We start from the raw sequence: 27,571 nt of genomic DNA, 5'->3' as shown, positions 1-27,571 counted from the left end.
CATTATGTCTGTACACTTTCCTGTCCAACACAAAATTACGTAATTACACTTATTAACACTGTTGATGTGGTACATAACATTGAATATATATTTAGAGGGTGTTTGGTAAATGGGTTACAAATTCAATTTTAGTATGGACGGCCTATTTTCTGAATCAACATGACTGCATGTAATTGCAACTCTGACAAATTCAAGGATCTCGTCCTCAAATGCTTGCCTAATCTCATCTGAATCATGCGGCGTGAAATTCCAAAATAGAAGATTATGGGTACAATTAGGCATAAACAAACATCATTTATGAATATTATTGAATTTGAAATCCATTTACCAAATACCTCTTAAATATAAATTCAATGTTGTGTGCCATATCAACAATACTAGATAAAACTACATAGTTTTGTATTGGACAAGGAAAAATAGACAGATATAATGGACAGAAGATCCCGTCTGACTCTGAAACAGGGACAAAACCAGCATGAGACACCTCACCATGGCTTGAAGAAATCTCTTATGTGTCTTCAAACTTCATCCATTGCCCCAGCTGTGAAGCAGCCAAATGGGCATAGCATATTGAAGCAACTGAAAAAATTGGAATAAAACAAAATGAATCGCACTCTGATACTTGCACACCAATAATTAGCATATTAGCCTTATTTGGATTGCCATTTTTCTCCAAAAACTTTTTACATCTTCCGTAAACATATTTTTCAATCACTTTCTTACATTATATCAAATTCTTAAATTATATTTTTCTACAAAATCCTATAAAGATATTCTCATGAATTCTCCATATTTTCAAGCAAAAATGGAAACAAAAATGTAAAATAACATGGTATTGCAGCACGTTGCACCAATTAAAGAAAAAGTTCACTATAAAACAATTAATCCACATTATTTTATTACTACCATTCTTTTACGTCTATGGTAAGTCTTGAACTCCGTTGACTTGGGAACCGGCGAAGAAGCGTGGACGACGATGTCATTCAAAGAATCAGTTAGTGTAATTCTTGCTGTTTGAAGCAATGTTTTTAAACCCGGACCGGAGAGTGAACCGAAAAACCTTCCGGTTCACGGTTCAATCCCAGTTCAAAAGTTTAATAATTTTTTATTTATTTTAGTATTAAAAATTTTGAATAAAATAAAATATTTATTTTAAAAAATAAATACTTAATAAAAAACAAGTTGAACATCCCGATTTTTACCAGTTCAATTGGTTCTTGACCGATTTAATTAATTCTTTTGGTTTTTAATTGAACCGGACTAGAGGCAAGGTCGGTTTGCGGTTCAACCGGCCGATCCGATCCGATTTTGAAAACATTGGTTTTACGTTTTCGGTAAGTCTTCATGGCCATTGACTCGTGGAGGGCATGAACGACGTCGTTCGGAGGAGTAGTTGGTGTTTTGCGCCTTCGATAAGTCTTCATCTCCGTTGACTTTTGGGACCCATAAACGACGCCGTTAGGGGCAGTAGGTGCTGTAATTCTTCCCGTTCTGCGTCTTTGGTAAATCTTCATCCCCATTGACTTGGTTGTGTTTTACCTTTTTTATGAAATTCTTAATTTGCTTTGTCCTCTCTCCTATTTATGCTGTAGGGAAATTCAATAAACCTGGTAATATGTCCAATATAGGTCATTAATTCACCTTAATATTTTTTCCCTTTTTGGGAGATGTATTATTTCTCGTTTTTTTATTACTATGCTAATTCTTCAATTATGTCAGGTGGAACCGGGTTAATTTCATTTGCAAAAGTTAAAAGGTGTAGAAAACGTACTGATATGAAATATGTAAGGCAAAAAGGTGTTTCGAAAATATGATCACAGAAAAGGAAAAAAAATTTCTGTGAAAAACTTCAATGCAAAACAAGACCTTAAATTTTCTAAATAAATATTCTCAATTTAGAGTAAGTTGATAGCAATACAATACTATAATTTTAGGAAAATTCTATGGTCTGTTTAGCCGACCATTCTCTTAATCTCTATCTTAGGGATTCTACATTCTTAAAATTTTGAAATTGCCCACGCATTGACTAGATGCGGCTCCGATCTTCATAAGGATTAAGTCTTAAAATTGATTAGACGCAATTTGAAAAGAACAAAATATCTAATAAACACAATTTAAAGATAGGGTATTTACTACTCCAGCAACAAATTCTCATCAGGAATTGAGTTTTGATGTAGTCCTGAAATTAGAAAAGGTATAAACGTATGGAACATTAAACAAAAGTTAATACCTAAGGTTTCATTGTGAAATTTACTTTGGAGACCACTTTGTTAATATTTCATGGAACTTATTATCTACAAAACTACCACTTCACCAATTGCTTTGGTAGGCATTTGATCTAGCATGTTAAAACTAGCAGAAAAGATTCATAATTTTTGCTAATTTTTTTTTTCTAATTTTCTATTTTTGTAATGTTGAAGAATTTATATACTGAAATGAGTACATGAGACTGATAGGACCCAATAAAATATATATATATATATATATATATATATATATATATATATATATATATATATATATATATATATATATGTCATATTTCAATAAGAGAGAGAATGGAAGACAAATATTTTGCCCTTGCATACAATCACTAAAAAATACTACAATTAACTTATTCTATTATCAACCGTGAGTAACTAACAAAATCTGAATTTGAATCGAGACAAAAGAATTATGGCCGAAAGGCCAACCATCAATAATCTTCAACTGTGTATAAAAATTAACCATGGAAAATGTTACATGTCCAGTGACACTTGTTGAGCATAAACAGGTTCCCTTCCATTGGTTTAAGTTGTAATTTACATTTAATTTCCTGAATTATCATTTCTTGTATTCACTGTATTTTCTTCAGCATAAGCAGAATTCATGCCCAGAAATAGATTGGAAGTTGAGGCTTCCCAGCCTGGATTAGCAGCTACTTTCTGCTCAATTTCCAGCTTCATATGTAAACAAGGATAGCTGGAACCAGCTAACTGCATGACCTTACTTTCAATGCAACTGATCCTACAGAAATATGTCAAGCTCCAAAGCTTGCCCAGGCCAGCCACTAGTAGCTCTTTCATTAATTCAACACAAACTTACAAATGGCTCATCATGCAACTACAGAGAAGTGGAACCATATATAGCAGCAAGGAAATCAACACATCTATTTTCAACTTCGAGCATATGCAAGTTGCCGATTTTGATGCCAAACTAAGATTGCACCACAATATCAAACTGGGATGAGAGTCACTGCCATAGAATAATGTCAGGAATCCATGCAATTTAAGCCACAGAACAAGCAAGTAGCTGCAGCAGAGTAAAAGAAAAAACAAAACAATGCATGGCACACCTGCATGCATGGCTATAGACCTAAAAAAAAAGCTAGGACTTGCAAGATAACTTGCTTCATAATTTAGCGACCTAACTACAACAGGTTCGCGCTAAGAACTATTTACAAGTACAAGCATTTTGTCCAAGACTGACTGAAAGTTTCAGTAAAGCATCAAAAAGGAATCAAACGCTTTCAACAAAAGAACATCGAATTGCAGACGTTTTCCTTCAGGCGCGGCAACTGGGGAACAGGGACAGAACCAGCATGAGACACCCCACCATGGCTTGAAGAGGTCTCTGATGTGTCTTCAAACTTCATCCATTGCCCCAGCTGGGTAGCAGCCAAATGGGCATAGCATATTGGAGCAACTGAAAAATTAGAATAAAGCAAAATGAATCGTACTCTGGTACTGGCAGACCAATATTTAGCAGTCTAAGTGAGTTTTCTCTTGGGAATTCATAAAAAGCCAAATCCTAGAAAGAGATTCTCACGAATCCTCCATTCTCCAACCAAAAAAAGGAACAAAAAAGTAAAATAAAATGGTATTGCAGCACTTTGCACTCGTTAAAGAAAAAGTTAAACTTACCCACAGAGATGGCAGTAGTGCTCCTCTGGTACCTGTAGCAAAGGCACATAAAGCTGGTTATTTCAACTCTTGAAATAGAATTCCTATCACTGAAAACCTTTGTTGATCCAAGAAACTACTTACACATATGACAGGGAATGTACAAGCTCCTGGAGATCATCTGGTGAGAACCCCACTTCATCTAACAGAACATGATAGTGGGTGGGTCTTGTGGTTCCCTACATGGATGAAACAGAGCTTTAACCCCAAGTACATTCCCCTCAGCAAGAAACATGCAAATCATAATAATCTCTTATGAAAACAACAAATGCAGATAGCAATATTAGCGTACTACTTTCTATTGCATTGCTTACTTCTCAACTTAAAGTACCAATAGCACAAAAATCAGGCACCAAAGAAATCCCTAGACGTTCGAAAAAAAAAAAAAAAAAAAAGAAAAGAAATCCCTAGACCCAATCAAATCAAGCTTACAGGACCAAGATGATACTAAACATATCCAATACATAGTAGCAGAACTTCAACTCACACAATGACTCTAATTACTAACAAAAGTGTAAGCTTTCTGCAAGGTTGAAGGCTATGTACAGGTACCATGCCTAAGTATCTTAAGCACGTATGATAACTGAATCCATTAAGCACGCGACAAAGAGTAATCCGGCAGTTGTAAATAGAGTTGATCATTATTCAGTAATATATTTGTATGCTAGCACATCTGAACCTCACATCTTTGCCAAACAAGTCTTTGCAGAAATTGTAAGACAAAATGGTTTCGCGTGATCATCTCAAATGTCAAGCAAATTCTTTTATACAGGCTTAATAGATCATCCACCAATCATACCAAGAGGAGAAAGGAATCCATTGAATTTTCAGAGAGGTATATAACTGTTGGACTGCACGTGCAAACCACCGACCAACCCAATAAAAAAAAAGGGCCAGGACAAGTTTGTGTGCAAAGTACAGATGAACATAACCAAAGACAATACACAGACAAAACACAGGAAAACATGAAAGGAGGAGAGATATCCTGATTACAATATTTATCTACTTTCAAGTTCTTACAATCATGCCAGCATGAGCGCACAGGTAGAAGTCATAGTTCTTGGGATGACATACTTTATTATCAATTATCGTCCCTGCATCACATCAATGAAAAGAATCAGTCAATGCAACAATTAACTTCCCTAATGGCATTTTTTTTCAACTCATTACCTGGGGGAACATTTTCTGGTGCATTAGGCTGGAAGAACTTCGTATGGTGATTCTTTTGAGCCACAATGACCACAAATTTTGGAGACCAATTCTCATCAAGAAACTTGCAAGCCTGCAAAAGGGAGGCAACAGTTTAAACTTTTTACCAAACTCCCTCAGCCTAGCTCTAAGCTTAATTTGTAACAGAAATAGCTAAAACAGAGACCTCAATAATTTGATCCAGTTCAATGTTCAGAACTTGATTGAACTGCGACTCGCTGACCCCATCCCTGGAACATAAACAAGAATTGATCAGCCTATAAGATAAGAAGTACGTAGGTAAACAGCAAAACTAAGCAGTTTGTCCGGGGATAAAAGTACAAGGCCAATAAAAAGTTTAAAAATGGAAGGTATACAAAAAGGTATATAACTAAGGATTCTAAATTAGAGTACAAGAGAATGGGCAAAGTCAGAAACCTTTTATATGCAGCAAAATTGGGAAATCCATACAATTCCTACTGACAATATAATTGAAAATCTAATAATGAAACATCTACATGCCTCCATGCATGAGAGATAACTTTGCAATTGTTGACAAGATGCAGATCAGTACGACTACCGTCTAGTTAGAGAGCACATATTAAAATGCCCTGAATCAATGTCCAAGAGCCACACCAAAAACTCATAATGCTGCATCATGATTGATGAAATCCATTGCCACCCCAGTTACTACAGAAAATTCACAAAGATTTTCCATCATGACCATTATCCCCATCCCCTTCCAACCCCAATAAAATAAAAAAGGAAAATTTACCAAGAAAAGAGTAAATGAATCTATCATCAATTCAACCCCTTCATTTGGAAACCAAGTGCATATCTTATTAGAGCCTTCAATTCCGGCTTAAGAAGTATTGCAAGCCAAATTGGCACTTCATTGCTGTCAAAGATCTAGTAAAATCACGAATCCAACTTATCGTTTTCCATTCAACACGTGTGGAAGCTTTGTACCCATTAAATATATCACACATGTAGTTTTCACCATTCTCTATAACTTCTGATCAATAGGAATCAAGCTATGTGATTGATATAAAAGTTGTTTTACAGATATCACTCTTGTAACTGTTAGTGATTCCCTAAGTTGTTAAGATGTCTACACGACTGCATTGACTTAATATTAATTTGGTAATACATTGAGAGAACTAAAAAAGAAATACAACTAAAATACTATCTGTGACAAAGAATTAAGTATTGCCACCATGATAGACTTTACTAAATAATAGAAGTTGCAACAAAAAGAAAAGGTATACCTGAATATAATAATCTGATCAGGCTTTCTTTTGCCAGAGCTTACATAGAAATCAAGCAAAGCTTCCCTACAATCCATACAGAATTTACATTTTAGATATGCCAAGAACATCTCCAGTAATCCAACAATGCTAGCATCAAGAAACGTGATGCAAAAGGATTGAAAGAAAAGGGTTCACGTTTTCAACTCATAATGCACTACTTACTATTTAACATAAGGTTTCTGCAGACAAATTAGACACAAACAATTTGTTGTCTTAGGCTTAATTCATAGAATTCACCAGTTCAGGTAATTCATTTGCTCTATGACTACAAGGATATAACAAAGAACTTTTACACACATGCTTACAAATAGATGTAACAGTGACCTACAGACCTAGAGAACTATCATCAAGGAGCCCTGCATCAAATATGCTTCTGACCTCCCCTAAGCTAGTAGCATAAAAACTTTCTGACCTCTCCCAAGCAAGTATAACACTAAACATACGAAATATTGGATCTACACAGGTGAGAACTCAAAAGAAACCACACTATAAGAAATTCTGATTCATCACTATGGTTACACTCCAATGTTTGTAAGAGTAAAGTATACTCAGCCTACAAGACTAGATGTAATCATCAAGCTTCAGTCACTAGTTAATTTAACCATTGACACAAACCAACCAAAAACAACTGCTCTAATTTGAGCGCAAGTTTAACAGTTCATTTACACTTGACTAGGAGCTTTCATCAAATTGAAACAGAACATAAGACTTACCGAAGGATCCCGTCATCCTCAGTGTCTGAAACACGTTTGTAAAGGGTATCAATCATCTCAAGCTTTGGGGATTGCGTACGCACAGATGCTCTATATTTTGAAATTAGCGGCCACTGTCTCGAGCTGACAACCTATAACAAAAGTGATATAAAGAGAAAAAAAAAAAAAGAATAGCAAACTGCACAAGTCAGACACATGAAAACCTCCCTTTCTTGGCAGAAAATCTTTAAAATATCAGAGGGAGATTCAGTGGTTTAAATACCCAAATTGAAGGAATATATTCGGGGAAAAAAAAAAGATTCACCGTTTCTTGCTTTTTGAAACGAAACAAAAGAAGCAAAAGCATCATAACTTCCATTATCCAACCAATAGTAAAATATAGAGAAGTAAACAGAGTATGAGCATCTTACTGCAGCAATAGATGGGATATCAGACTGTCCAGGAGAGCCATGCGAAACATCCATTCCAAGAATTAGGGTTGGAACCTTGGATACTACAGGGATTGAAGGAGAATGTTCAACAGCTAACAGAGAGTTTAATCCACCAAGCTGCCAAGGAAGTTAAAGCAAGGTAAATGGACATGTAACAAACCTATAATATATTCACATAATAGAAGGAAAGAACAATATTTGAAGTGTTCCTTGAAGGCTACAAAGAGTCTAACCTTTGCATTGACCTTAAGGAGAAGGTTTGTAAGATACTGGTCATTAACTCTGGTAGGAGCCATGCATTGAGTAACAATATCATACTCAGACAAATTCTTCTTTTTCCAAGGAGCTGGAAGAAACATGTTGTTCAAGCACCAGAGAATAAGCAGTGTCTAGACATATAGCTATTCGTGTGTGCACGTGCAACCTAAGTGAGGAAAAATAGCAAAAAAGAAAATTGCACAAACCATAGAGATCACAGTTTTTCCTCTCTGGAAGGAGACACAAAAGGAACTTAGGTGCCCCTGGAAGTTTAGCCTGAATCTCTTCAAACATCTTTTCCACCCTTACAAGAGGGGGTGCTCGTCTGTATTGCTGATTCTCTTCAAATACATCAAATGGGGATTCCACATCCTGACAAGTTTAAAGGAGAGTTCAAAAAACTTTGACTAGTGTGTCATTGTTACAGACAGAGATTCAACAATCTGAGTGTCATACAATTCCTTTCATTTCCCCACATTTCATGAAATCTCTGACAAGGCCACGAATATCACAGCGTGCAGAGAAGTTCACTATGGCCCACTTTTCAATCTTAGCAGGTTGAAGTAGTCTCTGTACGCGTGAACACAAAATATAAAGCTTTCATCAAATCATCCATACTACTACATTGGAAAAATTGAGCAGAAACCAGAGTACAAGAGAATATCAAACATAAACTTCACCTTGTTATTAAAGTTCCACCTTCCATTTCGAGGGAAGAAATCTTCTCCATTTCCAAATTTCAACTGCAAGCAAATGAAAGTGTTAGCCACATTTCCAACCTCACTGCCAATAGTAGCAAAACCAGTGAAAGAATTAAGAGTAACACTAAGAGTTGGTTATCTCAGACCAATATAATAGCATACCCTTGGAGCTGGAAGGACTCGACCATCAACCTCAGTGAAATTTCTGCTGATGGTAATGCTACACGAACGAAGAAGAGGCTCCTCATCATAATTGTTGATTTTCAGAGCCTAAAACAACCAATCGGAAATTAATTTTCCATGCAGTGCACAAAAGCTCATCTACTTCATGGTTTAGGTAGGAAACATACAGTAGTCAAAGTACTCATCCTCTCTTGGGGCTTTTGCCTTGACTTCTCCACTAAGGAAGCTCTTTGGAAGGTGGACAGGGCTTTTGTATAACGTTGCAAGGACACCAAAGCGCATAGCTAAACAAGTACAGAATCAATGAGAACTAGGATAATTGATAATCATAAAACAAGTTGAGCTTCATTCAGTTCATCACCTCAATAGGGAAGTATGTAGGCCGTTTTGGTTTTCCAACATTTATACAAGGAAGATCACCAGAATAGCGCAATTCTATATTCCGGTAGTTGACAAAATACTCATAGACAGACACTTCTACAGTTTGAACCTCACCATCATCATCCCTGCTTCTTTGCTTCAGCGAAAACCTACAAATTACAGAGAGCAAAGAGCAAATCTATTCCATTTTCTTCATGTAAATTGTATACAACCATCTTGCAGAATAGGAAGATCAGTTGGAACAGCAGTGGCACTAAATGGAACCTGATAGGGAAAACTTAGAACTTATTTCCAGACAAGCAAATGAAATAAATTAAAAAGAGAACAAGGGCCATACATCTGATCCTTGCATGGTTTTTCACTCAACCCTGTTATTTTGTATTCTTGATTTGTTGGACTAGTCTTCACCCTCAAGTTCTTTAGTACCCGTTTGGCCTGATCAAATCAAAACAAGAAGAGTGCTGCTCATAAATTAAGTGCACGAGCATGGATAAAATACCAAGGGGAAACAGTTTTGTTACCTTAACCCAGTCAATGGAATATGGATCTCTCGCATTCTGGTTGGCTATTAAGAAGTCAACCACTGGCCCAGGCTGGATTATCATGGTTGTAGAGACGTCTGAAAAGAAGACACCGTGCAAGTATTCAGCACACTTAACTAAAGAACAACTAAAAGCTAAAAGACACTCCCCTTAGTTCAGAAATGATTACCAATATTTAAAGACAAGCCGCCCTGAGTGGTTCGGAAGCTAGAGTGAAATCCACGACAACCAAGAACACCGCCTCCAACATCAGCAAAATTCCTCGGCTCATTATGAAAGTAAGATTGGCGAACAAGCAGGCAACCCCTGAAATTTTATCAAAATTCTGTTTAATACTAACTTACATTACAAATCACACATACAGATACAATTCGCTCTATTTTTTTCACATTTTACTCACTGTTTTGCTGCATGCTGCCTCAAGATGATATCCAGTACTCGCAAGGCTTCCTGAGAGTTCTCTGTCTCCTGTCCACGTAATGCATTTCCAATTGCTTGCATGGGAATCTTGGCAGCAAAGCTTATCTCCACTTTAAAAGTCTTAGATTGATATGGCCTCCTTAACCTTTTTCTGTCACCATCATTTGGACTTTCATGGCCCCCCGGGCTAGAATTTCCGGTGTTCCTGGACAGAAAGATTGTGTCAAAATGCAAACCTAAAAATTTAATATATACAGAAGGAGAAATCACATCAATACCTGTTTGAAGTAACATCCTCAAGCACAACTGTAAACTCAAGCTTGTTTCGTGGTAAAGGGCCAACGGTAAATAAACTCTTCTCTCCATCATAAGCAAACTCCTTACCAGCTAATTCAGTGTCATAGGTCTCCTGTACCCTATCGAGGACTCGTCTACCAATACCCTTTCCATCCACAGGCCGACCATCTTCATAGAAAAGTGCAACCTGTTTAAAATGACAAGATCACAATCAGTGTGAAATTCTTATAACTATTTATAATATGAAAAGGAAATATATATCCAATAAAGGGGGCCATACGCTGTAGTGAAAGAACTGGCCATCAACATTCTTCACAGCCACTTTAAAATGATTAGTTAGCAGTTGAATCTTTTGGCCTTTGGTTCCCAGGCCACGTCTTGCCATTGGAACTCGAAGCCTTTTCTTGGCAGGTTCTTGTTCAGCCTTGATAGGGGTAACATTTGGAGGAACTGGAGGGGGAGGTGGCAAAGCGTCAGGCTCAGGAGCCCCATTTTTTCCTTCTGTAACACCATTCTTCTCTTGTTCAGATGAATCCATGTTTAGTACTGCCACAAAAGTTAAAATGACTTCAGAGTAATGAATTACAAAAAAATGCACAAATAGCAGATCGCTAGTAGTGGTCATTGCTACATAAATGTCCACCACTGCGAATCACATTTCTCTCTCTCTCTCTTTTTTTGTTTTGGGAGAGGGGGAGGTTGTCTGGTGTAAAAACAGCAAGAAACAGTTCCAAAATGATACTGCTTCAAATTACAATCCTAGATAGGAGAAAACTTGAGGATTATCAGTAATTAAAAGCCAAACAATCAAATATCACACCAAAACGTACAAATTTTAATTTGAATCCCCTGTTTTTCTCTCCGCTCTCCTATTTAGCTACATCATGACTCAGAAGTACAAGAAAAACAGAGAAAAGAATGATGCATCATCAGCAGGTTGTCATGCAATGTAAAAGACGTGGACAAACTTTCAAACAGACTTTAAACCCCAAATTTACTAGCATGCAAAAACCCCTCTTAGGAAAAACAACAAATTTTCTTAGAATCATCATGACATCCCCAAGGTTCTGAAAAAGAACAGCAGCGGCTTTCAAGCGTTTGCTATTTTTCCTCCTGTTTGGTTGCTTAAAATCAAAAAATATTCAAGAAAAGTAGTTAGATAGACAGCCAAAGGCCACAAACCCCTTCAAGTGAAGGAAATGCAAAACCCGCAAATCAGGAAAAAAAAACAAAAAAAAAAAGAGACCTCTCACTTTTTCCTTAATTCATACACACATCTTCCAAGGAAACACACAAGCAAAATGTCCAAATAACTACGGGAACAGTCCAATAAGACCAAAAGAACATAAAAGAAACAATAAGCAGACCAGATATGATAGCAAAATAGAGCATGCATCCGATAACAAGGGCCTAACAGTGCATATCCTGTCACAAAACAGCCATGCATGCCATGAAACTAACAACAAAAGCAAATCCTTAAAATTTACATTTGAAATATTGTTCTTCTTCTTCACACTTAAAAACAGCAAGGTCAAAACTTTCAGCCAAAAATCATAAAGAACATACATAATAAAATATAATTCTCCAAGATTACTCCTAGCTTAAAAATCTCAAGAAAACCTAACCAAAAACAGAGCAACAGTGAGGCTTTCCTTTCCTTCAGCCAAAAAGGGAAAGCAAAACCGCAGAAAAGAAAAACAACAAAAATGTAAAACCAAAAAAGCTTGAACTTTTTCCCAAAACATAAAACCATTTAACCAAAACAGCAGGGATTTCACCAAAAATACAGCCACATTGAAGGTTTTCTTTTCCTTATTTCAGCAAAATTGCAACACACAAAATTTCCAAAAATCTCACAAAAAATAACATTTTTTCAAAAGAAAACTTATCATTGTGCTAAAACCGCACACATTACAGACCTTAAAAGCGTAGATTTCACCAAAAATAACACAAAATACAGAAACATTAAGGGTTTCTCTTTTCCTTCTTTCCACCAAAAGTACAACAAACAAAATCTCCAAAATCCCACAAAAAATTAGTTCTTTTAATAAAGATTTAACATTTAGCTAACATAGCACGCATTACGAACCTTAGAAGCACAGATTTCACTAAAACAACCCAAATTAAACCAACATTGACATTTTCCTTCCCTTCTTTCACCAACAAAAACCCATAAATTTCATACTCCAAAAAAACACAGAAATGAAAGTCATTACCTGAGTGCAGAAACAGTAAGGACTGTGAAGAAAACCCCCCCCCCCCCAAAAAGACCAGAAAAAACAAAAGAAATCACCTGGAAAAAAACCCCCTATTCTTTTCAACGCCTGACAGAAGAACAAGAAGGGGAAAAAAAAGACTAAATAAAAAGAGTGAAAAGTGAGACTAGAGTAGAGTATTTAAGGTAACTGTTGGACAGATGCTAACTTTTGCCGATGCAAGTGAAAAATTCTCATATGTAGCCGGTCTATAATACACCAACGTTATTAGTACTTGTACTCTCTATAAACCTATCTACCGTACAATCTTTTCTGCATAAGTTACTGTTTTGGAATTTCGGCCTTTTGTGATGCCCTGTGAACCAGGTGCATAGACACTTTTTCCCCACTTATCTGACATACTCTTTAGAGAGTAGTGACGGATGATTTGTCCTATTCTTTGAGCGCCACCTGTCCCGCACGTACACAAACTGGACGTGCCAACTTCCGTTACCACTTATCTCAGCAGGCTCATGGGCTATGTTCTATTTTAATGTCATTAAGGTTTTGAACAAGTCTTTTAGTTGTAAAGCGTATCCCTACTTAACTGCCACTCAGAAAAAGGTGCTTCTATTGTCATGAGGGTTTGGTTTTTTCTTCGTATTGGAAAGGTTGGAAGATGGAGGATTTGATTTGATTGGGGGTCTTTTTTGAAATCTTGAATTTTAGTTAGTAAGATTTTAGGTCTACTATAATTTTAGGGCAAACTGTCCATCTCTAGCCTGAAAAGTATCTACCATATCTTAACTTTGTCCTGTAGATTTATTAATGCTAATCACTAGCTGGTAGTTAGTAGTCCAACTCATATTATCGGTCGGTTTGGCAAGTGAGTTTTTTTTTTATATTTGTCTAAAATTTTACTGTAACTTACTGTAGAAGTTTTTTAAAAAATTTTTAAAGTGTGTAAATTTTTGAATATTTTGAAATGTATAATTTAAAATTTTTGAAAAGATTTTTGAGATTATTGTAGTTAAAGTTTTTAAAAAACTTGTAGCAAACAAACTTGACAAAAAACTTAAGTGCCAAACAGAGCCTATTATGTGTCATGATCGTTTTAATTATAGACAAATAAATGCATTATAATAAAGCTCCGATCGGTGATATTTTTTAGGTATGTTTGGAAAATAAATTTTTTTCAAACTAACCCATCCCTCCCCCCAAAAAAACTTATTACGTTTAATTGAGCATTAGATTCCAAAGTTTCATTGATGTTTTCGGTGTAAAAATTTTGGAATTTTGGGTTAAAAGGGTAGGGCTTGAAAATGAGAACTTTTGGCCCAAATTTGCCTTGTTTGGATTGCTTGTTTCCGTCGGAAAATATTGTCGTTTTCCGTGATCACATTTCCCTATCACCTTTTTCCCTCACATATATCAAATCGCTACAGTAATTTTTCCATGAAAAATGACGGAAAATGCAATCCAAACACTTTGTATTTCTTGTTATTGCCCGGAAGTTCATTTATTTTTGCTTTTGCCATGTATATCCTCTCATTTGACATAATAGTCCTTAATTTGATACAAAGATCCTGCTAATGTATTTCATATAGAAATTTTGATTGCTTTGGGTGAAATAGTTTCCGACCAAACCAGATGGATTGATTTCATTCAAATACTTTCAATCTTGAATTTGTATTCATTTGATTTTCTATAGAATTTTTTTTTATTTACATAGATTGCTCATGTCATTCTAACAAATTATGTTTAGTTTGACATTAGAGAAGAATTTTTGCAAATTTTTTGAAGTTTAATTAGTGATATTTCTTATCGATTTAATGGTTAATTGACACCAAAATCACTTTGTAAACGCTGTGATGAATATTTTAGTACAGTTTTCAGTGTAACATGAAGCTGACTTTGTAAAGAAAATTTACTACAAATTTGTCAATATTCACACTTGATTTTTTAGTGTTCTCCAGTGGCATTATGACCCAAGAAAATAAGTGGGAATAAGGTGATTCCTTTAAAAATACTGTCCTACAATAAGAATAACTTCTTGGTGGCTGTCGCAACCTTTTGGCATCTCCTGCTGTGGCTGCCATGGTCCAAGTAAACTTTTTCTAGGTTTGATTAAGGATAAACTATTCAGGCTGCTGTTAAATTGTTCTAATTATTAATTTTTAGCCTCTCATTTAGTTTGAAATTAGTCTCTCAATAATAAAAAAAACACCAAATTTGAATCTTTTAATGATTAGGCAATCTCTACCTTTAAAGCTGATGGATCTAATAGCAATTTTGAAAGATCTAACTGTGAATATGTACTGAAAGATTAAAATTTGACACTTTTTATTATTAAGAGACAAATTTAAGATTTAAAATATATGAGGGGCCAAAAGTTGACAATTGAATTAGTTTGCTGGCTCCCTTAGTAGTATCCCTTTGATTAATACTTGAATTACAATGGAAATTGTAGTTAGTTCCCATAAACATTGTTGTTTGTAAGAATTTTGGCACTCAAAATGTATTTTACCAAGTGCATACCTTTTTTAGGGATTATTTAGTCATGTTCCTAATTCTACATTTACAACAATCATGTGACTCGTTGTCAGCAAAGCAAAGTGCCATTGTTGTTTTAGATATTGTTTGATAACTCAATTTAGCATTTACAAGTTGATGAATATAGATTTTAACGTGTTCAGATGTGTTCAGTAATCAAAAGTTGGATTTCTAAATTAATTAAGTGGTACTAAATTTTATAAACAAAACTTGCTCCTAAAAATAAGTGATAAGTTATTTATTTATCACTTAATATGATATACACTCAAATGTATCAAATTCGTACTTAACCATTCAATGACCTAATTGATTCAAATTTCATATTTTAATTTTTAAATTTCAATTCTATTAAACGCGCCCTTAGTCCACGAGACAATTTGAAACTACCTCCCAGTTCTGGAGGGAAAAAGTTAGTCAGTACGTCTTTTACATCACGAGTAAAAAATGTGTAGTTTTCATCTATAGCCCTATTTCTTTTACTCATCTATTTATTTATCTTGGGTGAAAGACATAAAAACCAATCATAACATATAAATGTTCTCGAATGGTGATTGGAACTTCAGGAATTAGAGGTTCTGAATTCTAATTTCTCCGCCCCTCTTCTTAATCTCACCCTTCTTCTGTTAAAAATAATTAATAAAAATATTCTCAAATGGAACTTGTTTTACAAGAAAAGTGCTTAGTTATGAATATTGCTATACTCACCTGACTTTTCATGCATTTGTGTTGACAATCAAGTTACAAGAATTAAGACAATCGACCATGGTTCAATGATTAAATCTTTGTACACAAAGCTTATGTTCCAAACCCCCTTGTTCATTTTTGTTTGCAGCCCTCTTTCTTCTAGATAGAAATGGCATTCATATGTAAAAAATGTAATTCAGGTCTTTCGATTTCTCTGTAAGCGTCACACATTATTTTTTCCCAAACTCCCAAAATCAACTACAAATATAAAATCCTCGTATAGCGTTTTGGATTATTCTTTTTTGGAGTCATTTTAGAAAAAATATATTAAAGCAATTTTGAAAAATATACATGTGAAGTAAAAAGATAGTCAGAAAATATGTTAAGTGTTCTTTAAAAACTATATATTTTTGGAAATAGCTCCATCCAAACATGAGATTTCTTAGAGTATTTTTGTAAAAATCTAATCATAGTACCTTTCTATATATATATATATAAACAAAAGGTGTTGTAGAACATTTTTTTAATACTTTACCACCAAAAAACTTTACTCGCATAACAAAGAACTCCGACATCAAAAAAAATATATATATACATACATATATATATATAAAGTAAAGCATGTATTTAAATATAATAAATTTTCTTATTCATTAAAGATTATGACTCCAATCAATCTCATCCATCCAAATTCAAATTAATCGCGCTAAGTTCATTGTCAAGTGTATATTGCAATTGCAGAGGAACCTGTCCCAAAGTGGGTGCAGCAATGCAGAATGGACCTTCTTTTTTGGGCAGTGTTATGTCATCCTCTTGGGTGCCTCGATTATACCGTGGGCTTTGTGGGGTTCTTCTGCTCCCTATACTTGTTAAAGCTTTGCAGGTTTTGGGGAATCTAATGCTAGAACTGCCGGCATATCCCTTCCTTGCCAATGTCGGGCCTGTTTGGAAGGTGAGTTTTTTGGGTGTTAGTATAAAATTTTATTGTAGATCACTGTAGAAGTTGTAGAAAAACTTTTGTAAAAATTTGGGTGTTTGTAAGATGAAATTTTTTTTCCTTTTCATTTTATTTCTTTCATTTCTTTTTTCTTTTTTCTTTTCCTTCCTCCCTTTCTTCCCCTTCTCCCTCCCCCTCCCCTTCCGTTGATCCCTCTCCCGGTACCTCCATGGCAGCAACCAACAGGTGAGAATCGATTTTTTTTTTTTTTTTTGCTTTTTTTCTCTTCTCCTCTCCTTCCCCCACCACCCCTCCTTGCCATCCCTTCCTTCCCCCGCCACCCCTTCCCTTCCACTTCCCTCCCCAGCCACCCCCGCCACCCTCCCCTCCCCCTCTCCTCCCCTCTCCCGCCACCCTCCCCCTCCCCTAGCTGCGATCTGGTCTTGCGACCAGATCGCAGCCCCCCTCCCTCTCCCCTTTTGCGATCTGGTCGCGCGACCAGATCCGTCAAAGGGGCAGGGGGAGGGCGGCGGGGAAGGCAGAGGGAAAGAGGGGAGGGGGGAGGGAGACAGAAAAAAAAAAAAAAGGAAAAGAGCATCAGAGACCAGTTTGGGCAAAGGGAAACGGGGAGGGGGAGGGTGGCGGAGGAGGCAGAGTCGAAGAGAGGAGGGGGGAGGGTGAGAAAAAAAAAAAAGAAAAAAAGAGGACCACCGGAACTGGTTGCCGGAATAGTGACCGGCGCCGGAAGTGGTGGTGGAAATGGTCGCCGGTGCCGGAGGACGTGGTGGGTTTGGTGGGGGAGGAAAAAGAAGAAAAGTTGAAGGGAAAATTTTTTGTATATTTTTGAAGTGTGTAAGTTAAAAACTTTGATAAGTTTTTTGGATTCCTGTAGCAAAAGTTGTTAAAAAACTAGTTTTATACAAACTTGGTAAAAAACCAAGCTTCCAAACAGGGCCGTCATCTTGGTCAAAAACTTGAAATAAAATCTTTTGGATTAATTTTGGACGAACACAACTATGTAAAATTTGAATTTGAAATTCAACTGTTATACGTGTATTATGAATTTAACGGTAATAATGTATACACTGTTTGTTAATGTATATAAAATTTACTCAATTTTTTTAGCAGTGATCGGTGAAGTTTCGCTGTGCAGTCAAATCTTGCTAAAATTTACAGCAGATAAATTCTTAGTGAATTTAGTCCACAAGATTAGTTTGATGGATATTTGGGACCAGTACTTGGGGATCAAGAATCATGATTTGTGTACTTTGTATTCAAACTTCTTTCTCCAAGAAAGTGATGGGATGTGATGCCATCAAGATTGAGGATATCTTCATGTTGAGGATCAGGATTACAACTGTGAGAATATCTTGGGCATTTAATTTTGGGATGAAGGTATTGGTTTAGTGATTTAAAAAATTTTAGTTAAAAAATTTTTTTTGAAAAAAAAAGTTGTTGAAATCTCACAAATGTAAAATACAATTGCAGCCTTAAAATATTGGTAGAAAACTTGCAGTTTCAAACGAGTTACTAGTATTTGCTCCATAGGTGGCCTGGTTTTTACCATGATGGGGCAAATGAAAAATGATCGTGGGATGGTTAAAGCATGTGTAAATGCTATTGCTATCTTTACTTGGAAATCAGCTCATAATTGTTCGTAAAATATTGATCTAGTAGGTGAAGACATCTCCAATTCAATTGCATTTTTTTGTTTTTTGGGGTCAATTTTTCCAATTCAACTTCATGATTTTCACCATTAGATGTATGACAAATTTCGCATATGTGTCGCATATCTAACCGTGATAATGTATATAAGATTTACTCATATAGGATTAGGAGGGTTAAATCCACAATCCAAGTATCAATGTGATATTAATACCAAACTTTACAAAATCAACCATTGTAAAAAAATAAATTTTCAAAAAATAATGTCAGTGTATAGGATTAATTCAAAAAATAAATATTGCTAAAAAATTTTCTCCCTCTCTAAATTTTCCTACAAGAGGAAAAATAAAGGCACAAAACAAATTTAAAAATGCCAAGTTTAATACACCATGTTCGTATTCTTAATAGTACTAAGTGATGCGCTAATATCAATCATTCATTATAAACTAATGATAACATATCATTAATTAATGTTAGTGGCTCATTCCTTGTCTGATGGACACTCGACAAAGAATGGTGGTGCAGCTCTAGCCTTTAGGTTTACAAAATGCTTTTGCTAAACTTGATTCTTGTCAACTTCGAGTGCAAAACTTGTAGTTGAACTTTTCTTCAAAACTAGTGTGTTTGGACAGGAGATTATTTGCCCAAATATATTTGCTTACATCACCATTACAATTTCCAATACACCTTTTTTTTTCCAAATTATCTTTTTATCTCACATACATTACATCACAAAATGTGCTACAGTAAAAATATCTCAAATAATTTACAATCCAAACTTATCCAACTTGCCCGTTGGCTAGTTGGCTCCCTAGCTTATATGTTTGAACAAGCAAGTAAAATAATTATCTGGTTTGAGAAAATTAAAACATTATTTTTACTTTTTAACTTTGAAAAAGTACATAAGATAGTTATTGTAAAATTAGATTAAAGTGCATAAAATAAAAAAATTAGATTAAAGTGTATTAATATTTTTTAAAATTGTATATACTCATTTCAAGCAAAATCAACTGTTAAAAGTAATAAAAACTCAATGGTAGCAGTACAAAATTTCCATATTCTCTTCTTCACCAATTGTATAATTATTGAAAACCTCAACATCTTCAACTAGCTTCATAAATTAAGCTTGGCTAATTGTTTCACGAGGCAAATTCTCAAGGCATGATTTACATGAGGTGAATATAAGAAAAAAGTGACATAAGCACCTTCGGTTAGCGGGTACTAGTACTTGACTAAATGGGCAGACCAAGTTAAAAATCCAAACCACCTAAAACACATTCGGGTCTTTTTAACCCAACGTCCAACTGATCCAATCCAACCTCTCAAATTTATTAGGCAGGTTGGGCAGGTTGTTGGATTTTGGGTAATTTTGTCGGCCATAGTTTTAGGATTAGAGTTGATTGTCCAATGTCCGGAACACCATTGGCCATTAGACCTTTGTCACTGAATTTTTTTCTAGCCGGAAATGAAGCTCTCAAAGATGGAGGGAGATCACTTTTAATATCTATGAAAAGATAAATTTGAATTTACACAATGTTACAACTACATTTTAGTAAAGATGTTATGCTATTTAATTTTTAGGGCATGGATTTCATTTCTCTTGAAAAAGAAAAAAAAATGGAAAATTAGAAAACTTGTCTATTATTTAACTAAAGATCCCCTAAGAATTCTAATGTAGAAAAAGCAAAGGCTTCACTAAGAATTGTTTCTCCATAATATATGACAATTTATTCATTCAATATTTTGCCCCATTTATAAATTGGAACAAAGCATCGAGGCTCAAAATTGGAACTACAAGTCTTGACTCGTGGTTTTTTTTTTTCTTCTTTAAAGTAAATACATGGGAGGGAGGCCATGAATCCCTTAAACAAGACATCAAACGTGGAACAACCACCCAATTAGATAAAGCCCCTAAAATTTCTCTGTGAGCTCCTGGTGGTTTTCACTTTTCATCAGTCAAGGAAAGGGCAATAATTTCTTCAATCCGGTCATGTACTTTGCAATTTAAGCCTAAGGTCCATTACAATGCCTAGCAAAATTATTTCAAATATTATAATTTTACAAGTTAATCTTATATATACTGACAGTTATATACTGTCACGGTTAAATATATAATACATACGTAACATTTATATTTCAAGTTTAAATTTATATTAATTGTCATGCATCTATCGATGATAATAGGAGTGTAAATATTATCATTGTATAAAAAATTAATCCGTAACTTTATGCGTACATGCATTTCTTCTTTTGATGTTCTACAAGTTTATATGTTAGTTAGTTGGGCTGGATCTTCTTTAACTGGTTCTCGTAGTCAATTGTTCTTTTGGGCCTCAGTCTTTTCTTTTCTTGTCAGGTTTCAATGTCCCTTGGTTTTGGTTTTCTGTTAACACAAAGTTTTAGCAAATTAGAAGGGTAGGATTTCACATAGGAATTTTGGGCTCTAGCCTCCTAGTTCCCTCCCCGTTTCTTACGTCCCACTTTTTCCTGTTAGAAAAAAAAATTTTAAAAAATAAAAAAATAGAATAGTTTAAGTAAAAGATAAAAAATCAATATTACAAAAAAGTAAAAGATAACATATGAAGACAAAGACAAAAAAGGGCTATTAACCATTGTGCATGACCCAAATACTTTTTTTTTATAAAAAATAAATAAATCTATGTCATTTAATACGATATTGGCACAAAAAAAAAATTGAAAAATCATACTATTAGGAGCCGATATAATGAACAAATACCTTTCTCAGATCAGGTGGTGGAATTTGTTAATCAAATATATCTTGAACTTATTTGGATAAAGATATAATCAGATACTAGAAAAATGTTGTACTTCACAAAATTTTCACTGTGCAAAATAACTATACATTTTTGTACTTGTGACACTGTGCAAAATTTTCTTTTTTAGTACTGTAAAACAAAGAAATTTTTTTTTATTTTTGGTAAAATGAAACTGATATTTTACAAGGTTTCACCAAATTGGTCAATTTTGCAGGTCAGTTTCGTTGTATATCACTATCCTTCAAACTTTTATTAACGGCGGATATTTTGTGCATCATGGTATAAAATATAGAAGTTCACATGATAATGCGGTACTTCATGGTATAATGCAGTAAAGGTTCACATGTTAATCAAGCTACTATTGCATCAAAATTTCACATGTCAATTAAAATCAGGTTAAATTACCTTTTAACCCATGTGATTTGGTTGGTACTTTACCATATAACCTCCTTATGATTTTAAAATTATATATCCTTATGATCTTAAAATTATATATAATCCTCTCATGATTTGGGTTAAAGTGTCACTGTCAATCTTTCCGTTAAAACTAACAGTCAATAGTAAAAAATAAAGTCAAACTAATAATTCGACAAATTCACCCTTTCACTACCTTTTTTTTCTTTTTTCCTTCTCTCTCTCTCTCTCTCTCTCTCTCTCTCTCTATGTGCATTGATGTATTTGTTAATTGATGTGAAAAAATGTCATCGTGCTAAAAATAGGTAAAATATTGTTTGGTTGTTCCAAGGAATGTTCTTGGAACCAAATTGAATGTATAAAAAGAGTTATATATATGGCAGAAACCCTAATTTTGTTTGGTCTAAACACTAATTTGGTCCAGGTACTCGTTAAAACAGATTTTAGGTGTTTATTTTTTAACAAAAGTAAACTAATTTAGAAAAGTGTCTAAACATCAGGAATACATTGAATATAAATGTGTGCACTCACATGGTAAGATAAGTATATTTTAGGTGTATTAACAAATATTTTGAGGCACTCGTTAATAAATCTATTTTGTTTTGATCCAAACATTACCCATTTGAAATGCATTTTTTGGGGAAGTTTTTCAGGAAAAATTATTGTCACACTTTTTTAGAATATGATATATGTGAGGTAAAATATAATTTGAAATTATTGGGCAAAATATCTCAACAGCCATTAAACTATTACCTGCATTGATTTTTTACCATCAAATAATTTTTTGTCATAAATTAATCACTAAATTAACTATCAGTACACTCGTGGCCATTTCGTCGATTATTACTTTTAATTTACAAAATAATCAGAACACGTATCAAAATGTAAAGGTATATTTGTCCACCACAGGTTTTTTTTTTATTATCAAAACACGATTCTGACTATATTGTAGATTAAGAGCAACAATCGATGAAATGGTCATGAGTGTGTGAATTGATTAGTTTAGTGGTTAATTTGTGATGAAAAATTATTTAATGGTCAAAAGTTGATGCAGACAATAGTTTAATGACAGTTGAAATTTTTCTGTCCAAAATTATTTAGAAGGAATATTCAGGAAAAACATAAAAGTTTTGCTCGAAAAATTGCAATCCAATCAAGGGAATTTGTTAAGAATAGAGTCAAGCTCACTGATGTTTAACGAGGAAAAATATGAAATTTCATACGTTTTTTGTCTTGCCTCCTCCTACGTGTATCGATCAGCGCATGGCATGGTTAGGAGCAAGCCAAGGGGGATCTCCCCGAACAACATGGTATAATGGCTTTATTGAGGTGTCACAGGCCATAGAATTTTTTTTCTGAAGGAAGGCCATAGAATTTAAGGTGTAAATGCTTACAAGTGCAATGACGTGAAGATATACAGTTGTTCACTATGGTATGCTTAGTTTACAATTACAAACTAGTTTTCTTTGGGTGTTACTATTTTTGGCATGAGTCACCAGTTAAACATTTGGACTAAACCTACATGATTCTTCGTCCTCAAATGCAACATCCTAATGTTTGTCATCTTGTCACCATATATATTTACTTATTTTTTCTTGTGATCAATTGATATTACAAACCCTTCCAATCCCTTCCTTTTTTTTCGATTGTCACGAACATGATTTGAACTTGTGTACTTGATGATAGAAAGAACTTTAAAAACCTTTCCTTGATTATTAGATAGAGTTCTTTTTAATGTACAAATGATAATTTTTGTTCTCATATTTTTCACAATTCTTTGAAATTTGTGTTGTGGTTTCTATTTCTACCTTTTGAACACTTTCATACAATTTGTGCAAAGTAAATTTAAAATATTATTGGATGGTTAAACCAAGTATTTAAAAGAAGAAAAGCATAAAAGAAAAATATAATAATAAAAGGAAAAAGTACAAAAGAAAAAATGATTTTCTAGATGCTTGGAAACTACATGGATCATTGTTAGTCATTGGCAAGAAAAGCATAAGATGCTTCCCCTATCTACTTTTCAAATTTCATGTACCCCACAAAAAGAAAAACCCAAAAAGAAAAAACTAAAACAAGAAAGAAGGAAAACCAAAAGGGAAATCTCACACGTTAGACAAAAATAAAGAAATACAAAATATTAAAAAAATAAAAATAAATAAAAATAAAAGATTCCCCACCTTGATTTAGTATTATATATTTCCATTTCCACACTCTCGTTCGCTGACAGCCCTTGCATTTCTTCCCCCTCGTCCCCATCTCTCTCTTTTTCCTCTCTTTTTAGCGGATAATATCTCAAACCCATCTGCAAAAATCAACCAAAATGGCAGATCAGCTGACTGATGATCAGATCTCTGAGTTCAAGGAAGCCTTCAGCCTCTTTGACAAGGACGGAGATGGTATTATTACCCCCATCTTTTAGACCATCTTGATTTGTTTTATGTGTTTCTGATTCATGATTAGTTATGTTGTTCTAGATTGGCTTTTTATTAAAGTTTTGATTTTGACCTGGTTTGATCAGATCTAATTTGATCTAATTGTGTTTTGTTTTGTTTGGCTGGATGTTTCAGCTTTCGTTTGTTTGATCTGTGACTGATTTTGTGCTAATAATTAGATCTTTTTCTTGTTTCTGGTTTGTTTTTTCAGCCCTTTTGTTTTGTTGTTTAAGATTTGAGTTCGTTAGCCGATTTTGACGGGATGTTCTTGTGTATTTCTGGGTTGTGATTTTTCTTTTTTAATTGATTTGTTCTTGCTGGTATGAAAAATTGGTCAGGAATCTTCATGAGAATTTGGAATATTCGGCTTAATATGATTATTAAGATGTTATTTTGGATTTGGGATTTTCACCATGAAATGAAATATAATGGAAATAAAATGGCTTTTATTCCTTGGATTTAGATTTGGAATTGCCATATGTGTATCGTGAATTTATCAAAGGAAAGGGGAAGGACAGAAAGAAGGATTAGGAACACAATCTGCGTCAGTTTTTTCACACAGTAGATTTAGATTTAGATCTTCTTGAACATGGTTGAAAAGTAAAAGAGGTGCAATACGTATGCAGCTTTAGCTTGAAGAGATGTTGCACCTTTCTCTGTGTGGCCTTCCTGTTGTCTGTCTTCTGAGCAAGGATCAGATGATGATTCGTAACTGGACAGGTTGCTTTAGCATTCATGTCTAGTTTCCCTCCTATTAGTGTGTTTAAATCTTGTAACTGGGCTAGGTTTTCTTTGTGCTGAGGATCTTAAAGTCTGTAGCTTTTGTATTGACAAATGACAATTAGGGGTTGAGAAAACGTGATTAGAGAGAGGTTATGCATTATTATAGATAAAGTTTTTGTTATGCCTCGAGTTTACATTTTCTTTGTAGTATCAAGTGATTTTTCTTTATGTTTAGATGAAAATGAGTAAATAAGTTTCAAATGCTGACTTGTGCAAATTCATTTGTTGGCAATAAGTGAATGATTCTGGGCATTTGCTTTGGATAAGCATTTGAGTTTAGTAGAATCAAGATTCTTGCTAGAATACTGGATGGAATCAGTGGTTTTTTCCCCCCTAGCCATTGCATAATTGCTTCATATACCTATTCCTTTTCCTCTCTTATGTGATATTTGTGGCTGTATTATGTTGGTTGAGTTTATGTCTCTGTATTGGGAGTATGAATTAATGGATCAAGGTCAATTATTGCTTCAGGTTGCATTACCACCAAGGAGCTGGGGACAGTTATGAGGTCATTGGGACAAAACCCAACCGAGGCTGAGCTCCAGGATATGATCAATGAAGTTGATGCTGATGGAAATGGTACCATTGACTTTCCAGAGTTCCTCAACCTGATGGCTCGCAAGATGAAGGACACCGATTCTGAGGAGGAGCTCAAGGAAGCATTCCGTGTCTTTGACAAGGACCAAAACGGTTTCATATCTGCAGCTGAGCTTCGTCATGTTATGACAAATCTAGGTGAGAAACTTACAGATGAGGAGGTTGACGAGATGATCCGCGAAGCTGATGTGGATGGTGATGGCCAGATCAACTACGAGGAGTTTGTCAAGGTCATGATGGCCAAGTGAGAACTGATCAACCCATAACTACAATCTTTAAGCAGTTAAAAAAGACCCCCAAAAAAGGCAAAACAGTTTAATTTCTACTGCTGGTTAGGACGCGCTCATTTGGTACTATTTATTAGCTTTCATTGGCGGTGCGTGCTTGTTTTCCTGTTTGCATTGTTTTGTAGTGTTGTTCTTCGGTATATGCTTGTTGCTCTTTTCCCCTGATTTAGTCGTTTGGGTTGTCAGTAATCCTGGTATTTTCTTTCCACATTTAGGATTATGAACCTAGAACAATTGGGGAAATTCGATTTCTTTGCGTACAAGTGACAAATTTTTGTTGATATTTGATGGTTTATGTATTCTAGTTACACGTCTTCTTTTTAGTTCTCCTTTCTCATTCAACTCATACTTCTGTCTTGTGGGTATAATCAATTATTGAAATTTGTGGTTATCATCTCCCTGCAATTGTTTGATAAGGGTATCGACTGTTCTTTCATCTTTTTTGGCAAAATGCTTTAGAAAGGCATTTGAATACCTCTGTGAGTGCATATGATGCTCAGGACAAGAAGTTGTGGAAGCTATAGGATAGTGGTGGATCTACTTTGGAGTTGCTAGCTGGGTTCTCTTTCCAACTTTATTGGGCCCATCTTCAGTTCGATTTGTAATCTCTTTTGAGGGTGAACTTCACTTTATCAAAGCAAACAAGGTCAGGACCTTTTTGGCACATCCAAATTTTGGGGCAAGATTTTCATATCCATTGTTACCATAAATCTAATTATTTTGAAAAAAACAAAAGATCCCCATTTTCACTTTTAAAATGTGAAGTTTTCCAAGACATGATAACAAGAGGGAAAAGGGGGTGAACGGATTGGACTTACTAGTGGTGACATCTAAGAAAAGCTATCATGAAGTGGTCATCTCCACTGGCTCAAGGCTTTTGGATTGAGCTAAGGAGCATAAATGTCTAATCTCTTTGGGGCCAATATGGCATATCTTCATTTCACGGGCTAAGTGACTTCTTTTTCCATGGGATTCTCTGATTCTTTGGGCCACCGTGGGGTAAAGCATTTGGTTCTCCTTTTAAGATGAAAAAAATTGCAGAGGTAGATGCTGCACTTGAAGATGGCATATGATACACAGGTGTGGATTCACCTTATTCCTCCAATTGTTTCAGCTTTTTCCAAAGCTATAAAGGTTTGGAATAAAATCTAGTATCTCTATAAGTCATTAAGTTGGATCAACATTTTGGGTCAACTTCTCGGAATTTCGAAGCGTTTATGTTCATAAAATTCTATGATTATTTTTGGGAAATTTGAAAGGCCAAAACTCAACACTGAGATTTCTTGATAAATGTTTTAACACAAGTGAATCTACAAAAGTGAAAATTTAAGGCCTTGTTTGGATTGCCGGTTTTCGTCGAAAAATTACGTCGTTTTCCGTGATCACATTTTCCTATTATCTTTTTTTCTCACATACATTAATTGCTACAGTAATTTTTTCATGAAAAATCACGGAAAATGCAATCCAAACACAACCTTAGTTTTTTACTACAAAAACCATTAGTGATCTCAGCCTTAAAAGGCAAGCATAACAAAAACTTCTGCTGCAATACGTCCGCATTAGTGTGGTGATTTGGAGTATTTTATAGAAGGTCATGCTATCGGAATTTCGAATCCCTATTTTCGCAAACGGAATTGCCAATCCCTATTTTCACAAAATTGCTACGATATTATTGGGAATTGCGTATTTTGGAAGTGCCTTTTAAGTTAATACCTTAGCGTTGCTTGGATTGCACTTTTAAGAAAGGAGAGTCCTGTATAGAGCGAAAATATGGCTTAAACGATAGAAATAGACTAAAAGATGGTCTGCTGCTTTGATTTTAGGAATTTCATATTTTTGTCTATCCTTTAAAAATATTGTGATTTTCAATCGTTTTTTA

At 34.8% G+C, this 27,571-nt stretch overlaps 2 protein-coding genes across 3 annotated transcripts; one reads left to right on the top strand and one right to left on the bottom strand.

Moving 5' to 3' along the window:
• Positions 1 to 3,214: 3,214 nt before the first annotated feature.
• LOC113703698 (protein argonaute 4-like) lies at positions 3,215 to 12,784 on the bottom strand. 2 transcript variants are annotated; one of them, XM_027225160.2, is made up of 23 exons: positions 12,659 to 12,784; positions 10,646 to 10,911; positions 10,347 to 10,552; positions 10,049 to 10,273; positions 9,818 to 9,954; positions 9,628 to 9,725; positions 9,444 to 9,541; positions 9,087 to 9,255; positions 8,893 to 9,009; positions 8,705 to 8,812; positions 8,522 to 8,584; positions 8,298 to 8,411; positions 8,048 to 8,213; positions 7,817 to 7,929; positions 7,563 to 7,700; positions 7,153 to 7,283; positions 6,398 to 6,463; positions 5,317 to 5,380; positions 5,112 to 5,223; positions 4,962 to 5,035; positions 4,026 to 4,120; positions 3,903 to 3,934; positions 3,215 to 3,684 (listed from the first exon to the last, which is right to left on the bottom strand). In XM_027225160.2, the coding sequence occupies exons 2-23, from the start codon at positions 10,901 to 10,903 to the stop codon at positions 3,509 to 3,511; spliced, it is 2,760 nt and encodes a 919-aa protein (XP_027080961.1). In that variant the 5' UTR covers positions 10,904 to 10,911; positions 12,659 to 12,784; the 3' UTR covers positions 3,215 to 3,508. The 2 variants fall into 2 exon arrangements, with proteins under 2 accessions (XP_027080961.1, XP_027080953.1); XM_027225152.2 differs by having other exon boundaries at positions 12,582 to 12,733.
• Positions 12,785 to 23,795: 11,011 nt separating this feature from the next.
• On the top strand, positions 23,796 to 26,015 carry LOC113703689 (calmodulin-7). Its single transcript, XM_027225140.2, has 2 exons — positions 23,796 to 23,989; positions 25,280 to 26,015. The coding sequence occupies exons 1-2, from the start codon at positions 23,914 to 23,916 to the stop codon at positions 25,651 to 25,653; spliced, it is 450 nt and encodes a 149-aa protein (XP_027080941.1). The 5' UTR covers positions 23,796 to 23,913; the 3' UTR covers positions 25,654 to 26,015.
• The last annotated feature ends 1,556 nt before the right edge of the window (positions 26,016 to 27,571 follow it).

Source organism: Coffea arabica, chromosome 1e, assembly GCF_036785885.1.
Source record: "Coffea arabica cultivar ET-39 chromosome 1e, Coffea Arabica ET-39 HiFi, whole genome shotgun sequence".
Classification (NCBI taxonomy): domain Eukaryota; kingdom Viridiplantae; phylum Streptophyta; class Magnoliopsida; order Gentianales; family Rubiaceae; genus Coffea; species Coffea arabica.
This window is presented reverse-complemented; position numbering and strand designations above follow the sequence as displayed.

Coding starts and splice junctions, on each gene's coding strand:
- LOC113703689 (XM_027225140.2), top strand. CDS start 23,914: ATGGCAGATCAGCTGACTGATGATCAGATCTCTGAGTTCAAGGAAGCC. Junction 23,990..25,279: donor CTTTGACAAGGACGGAGATG/GTATTATTACCC, acceptor TTATTGCTTCAG/GTTGCATTACCACCAAGGAG.
- LOC113703698 (XM_027225160.2), bottom strand. CDS start 10,903: ATGGATTCATCTGAACAAGAGAAGAATGGTGTTACAGAAGGAAAAAAT. Junction 9,010..9,086: donor CTACATACTTCCCTATTGAG/GTGATGAACTGA, acceptor GTACTTGTTTAG/CTATGCGCTTTGGTGTCCTT. Junction 5,381..6,397: donor GATCAGATTATTATATTCAG/GTATACCTTTTC, acceptor TTTATGTTCCAG/GGATGGGGTCAGCGAGTCGC.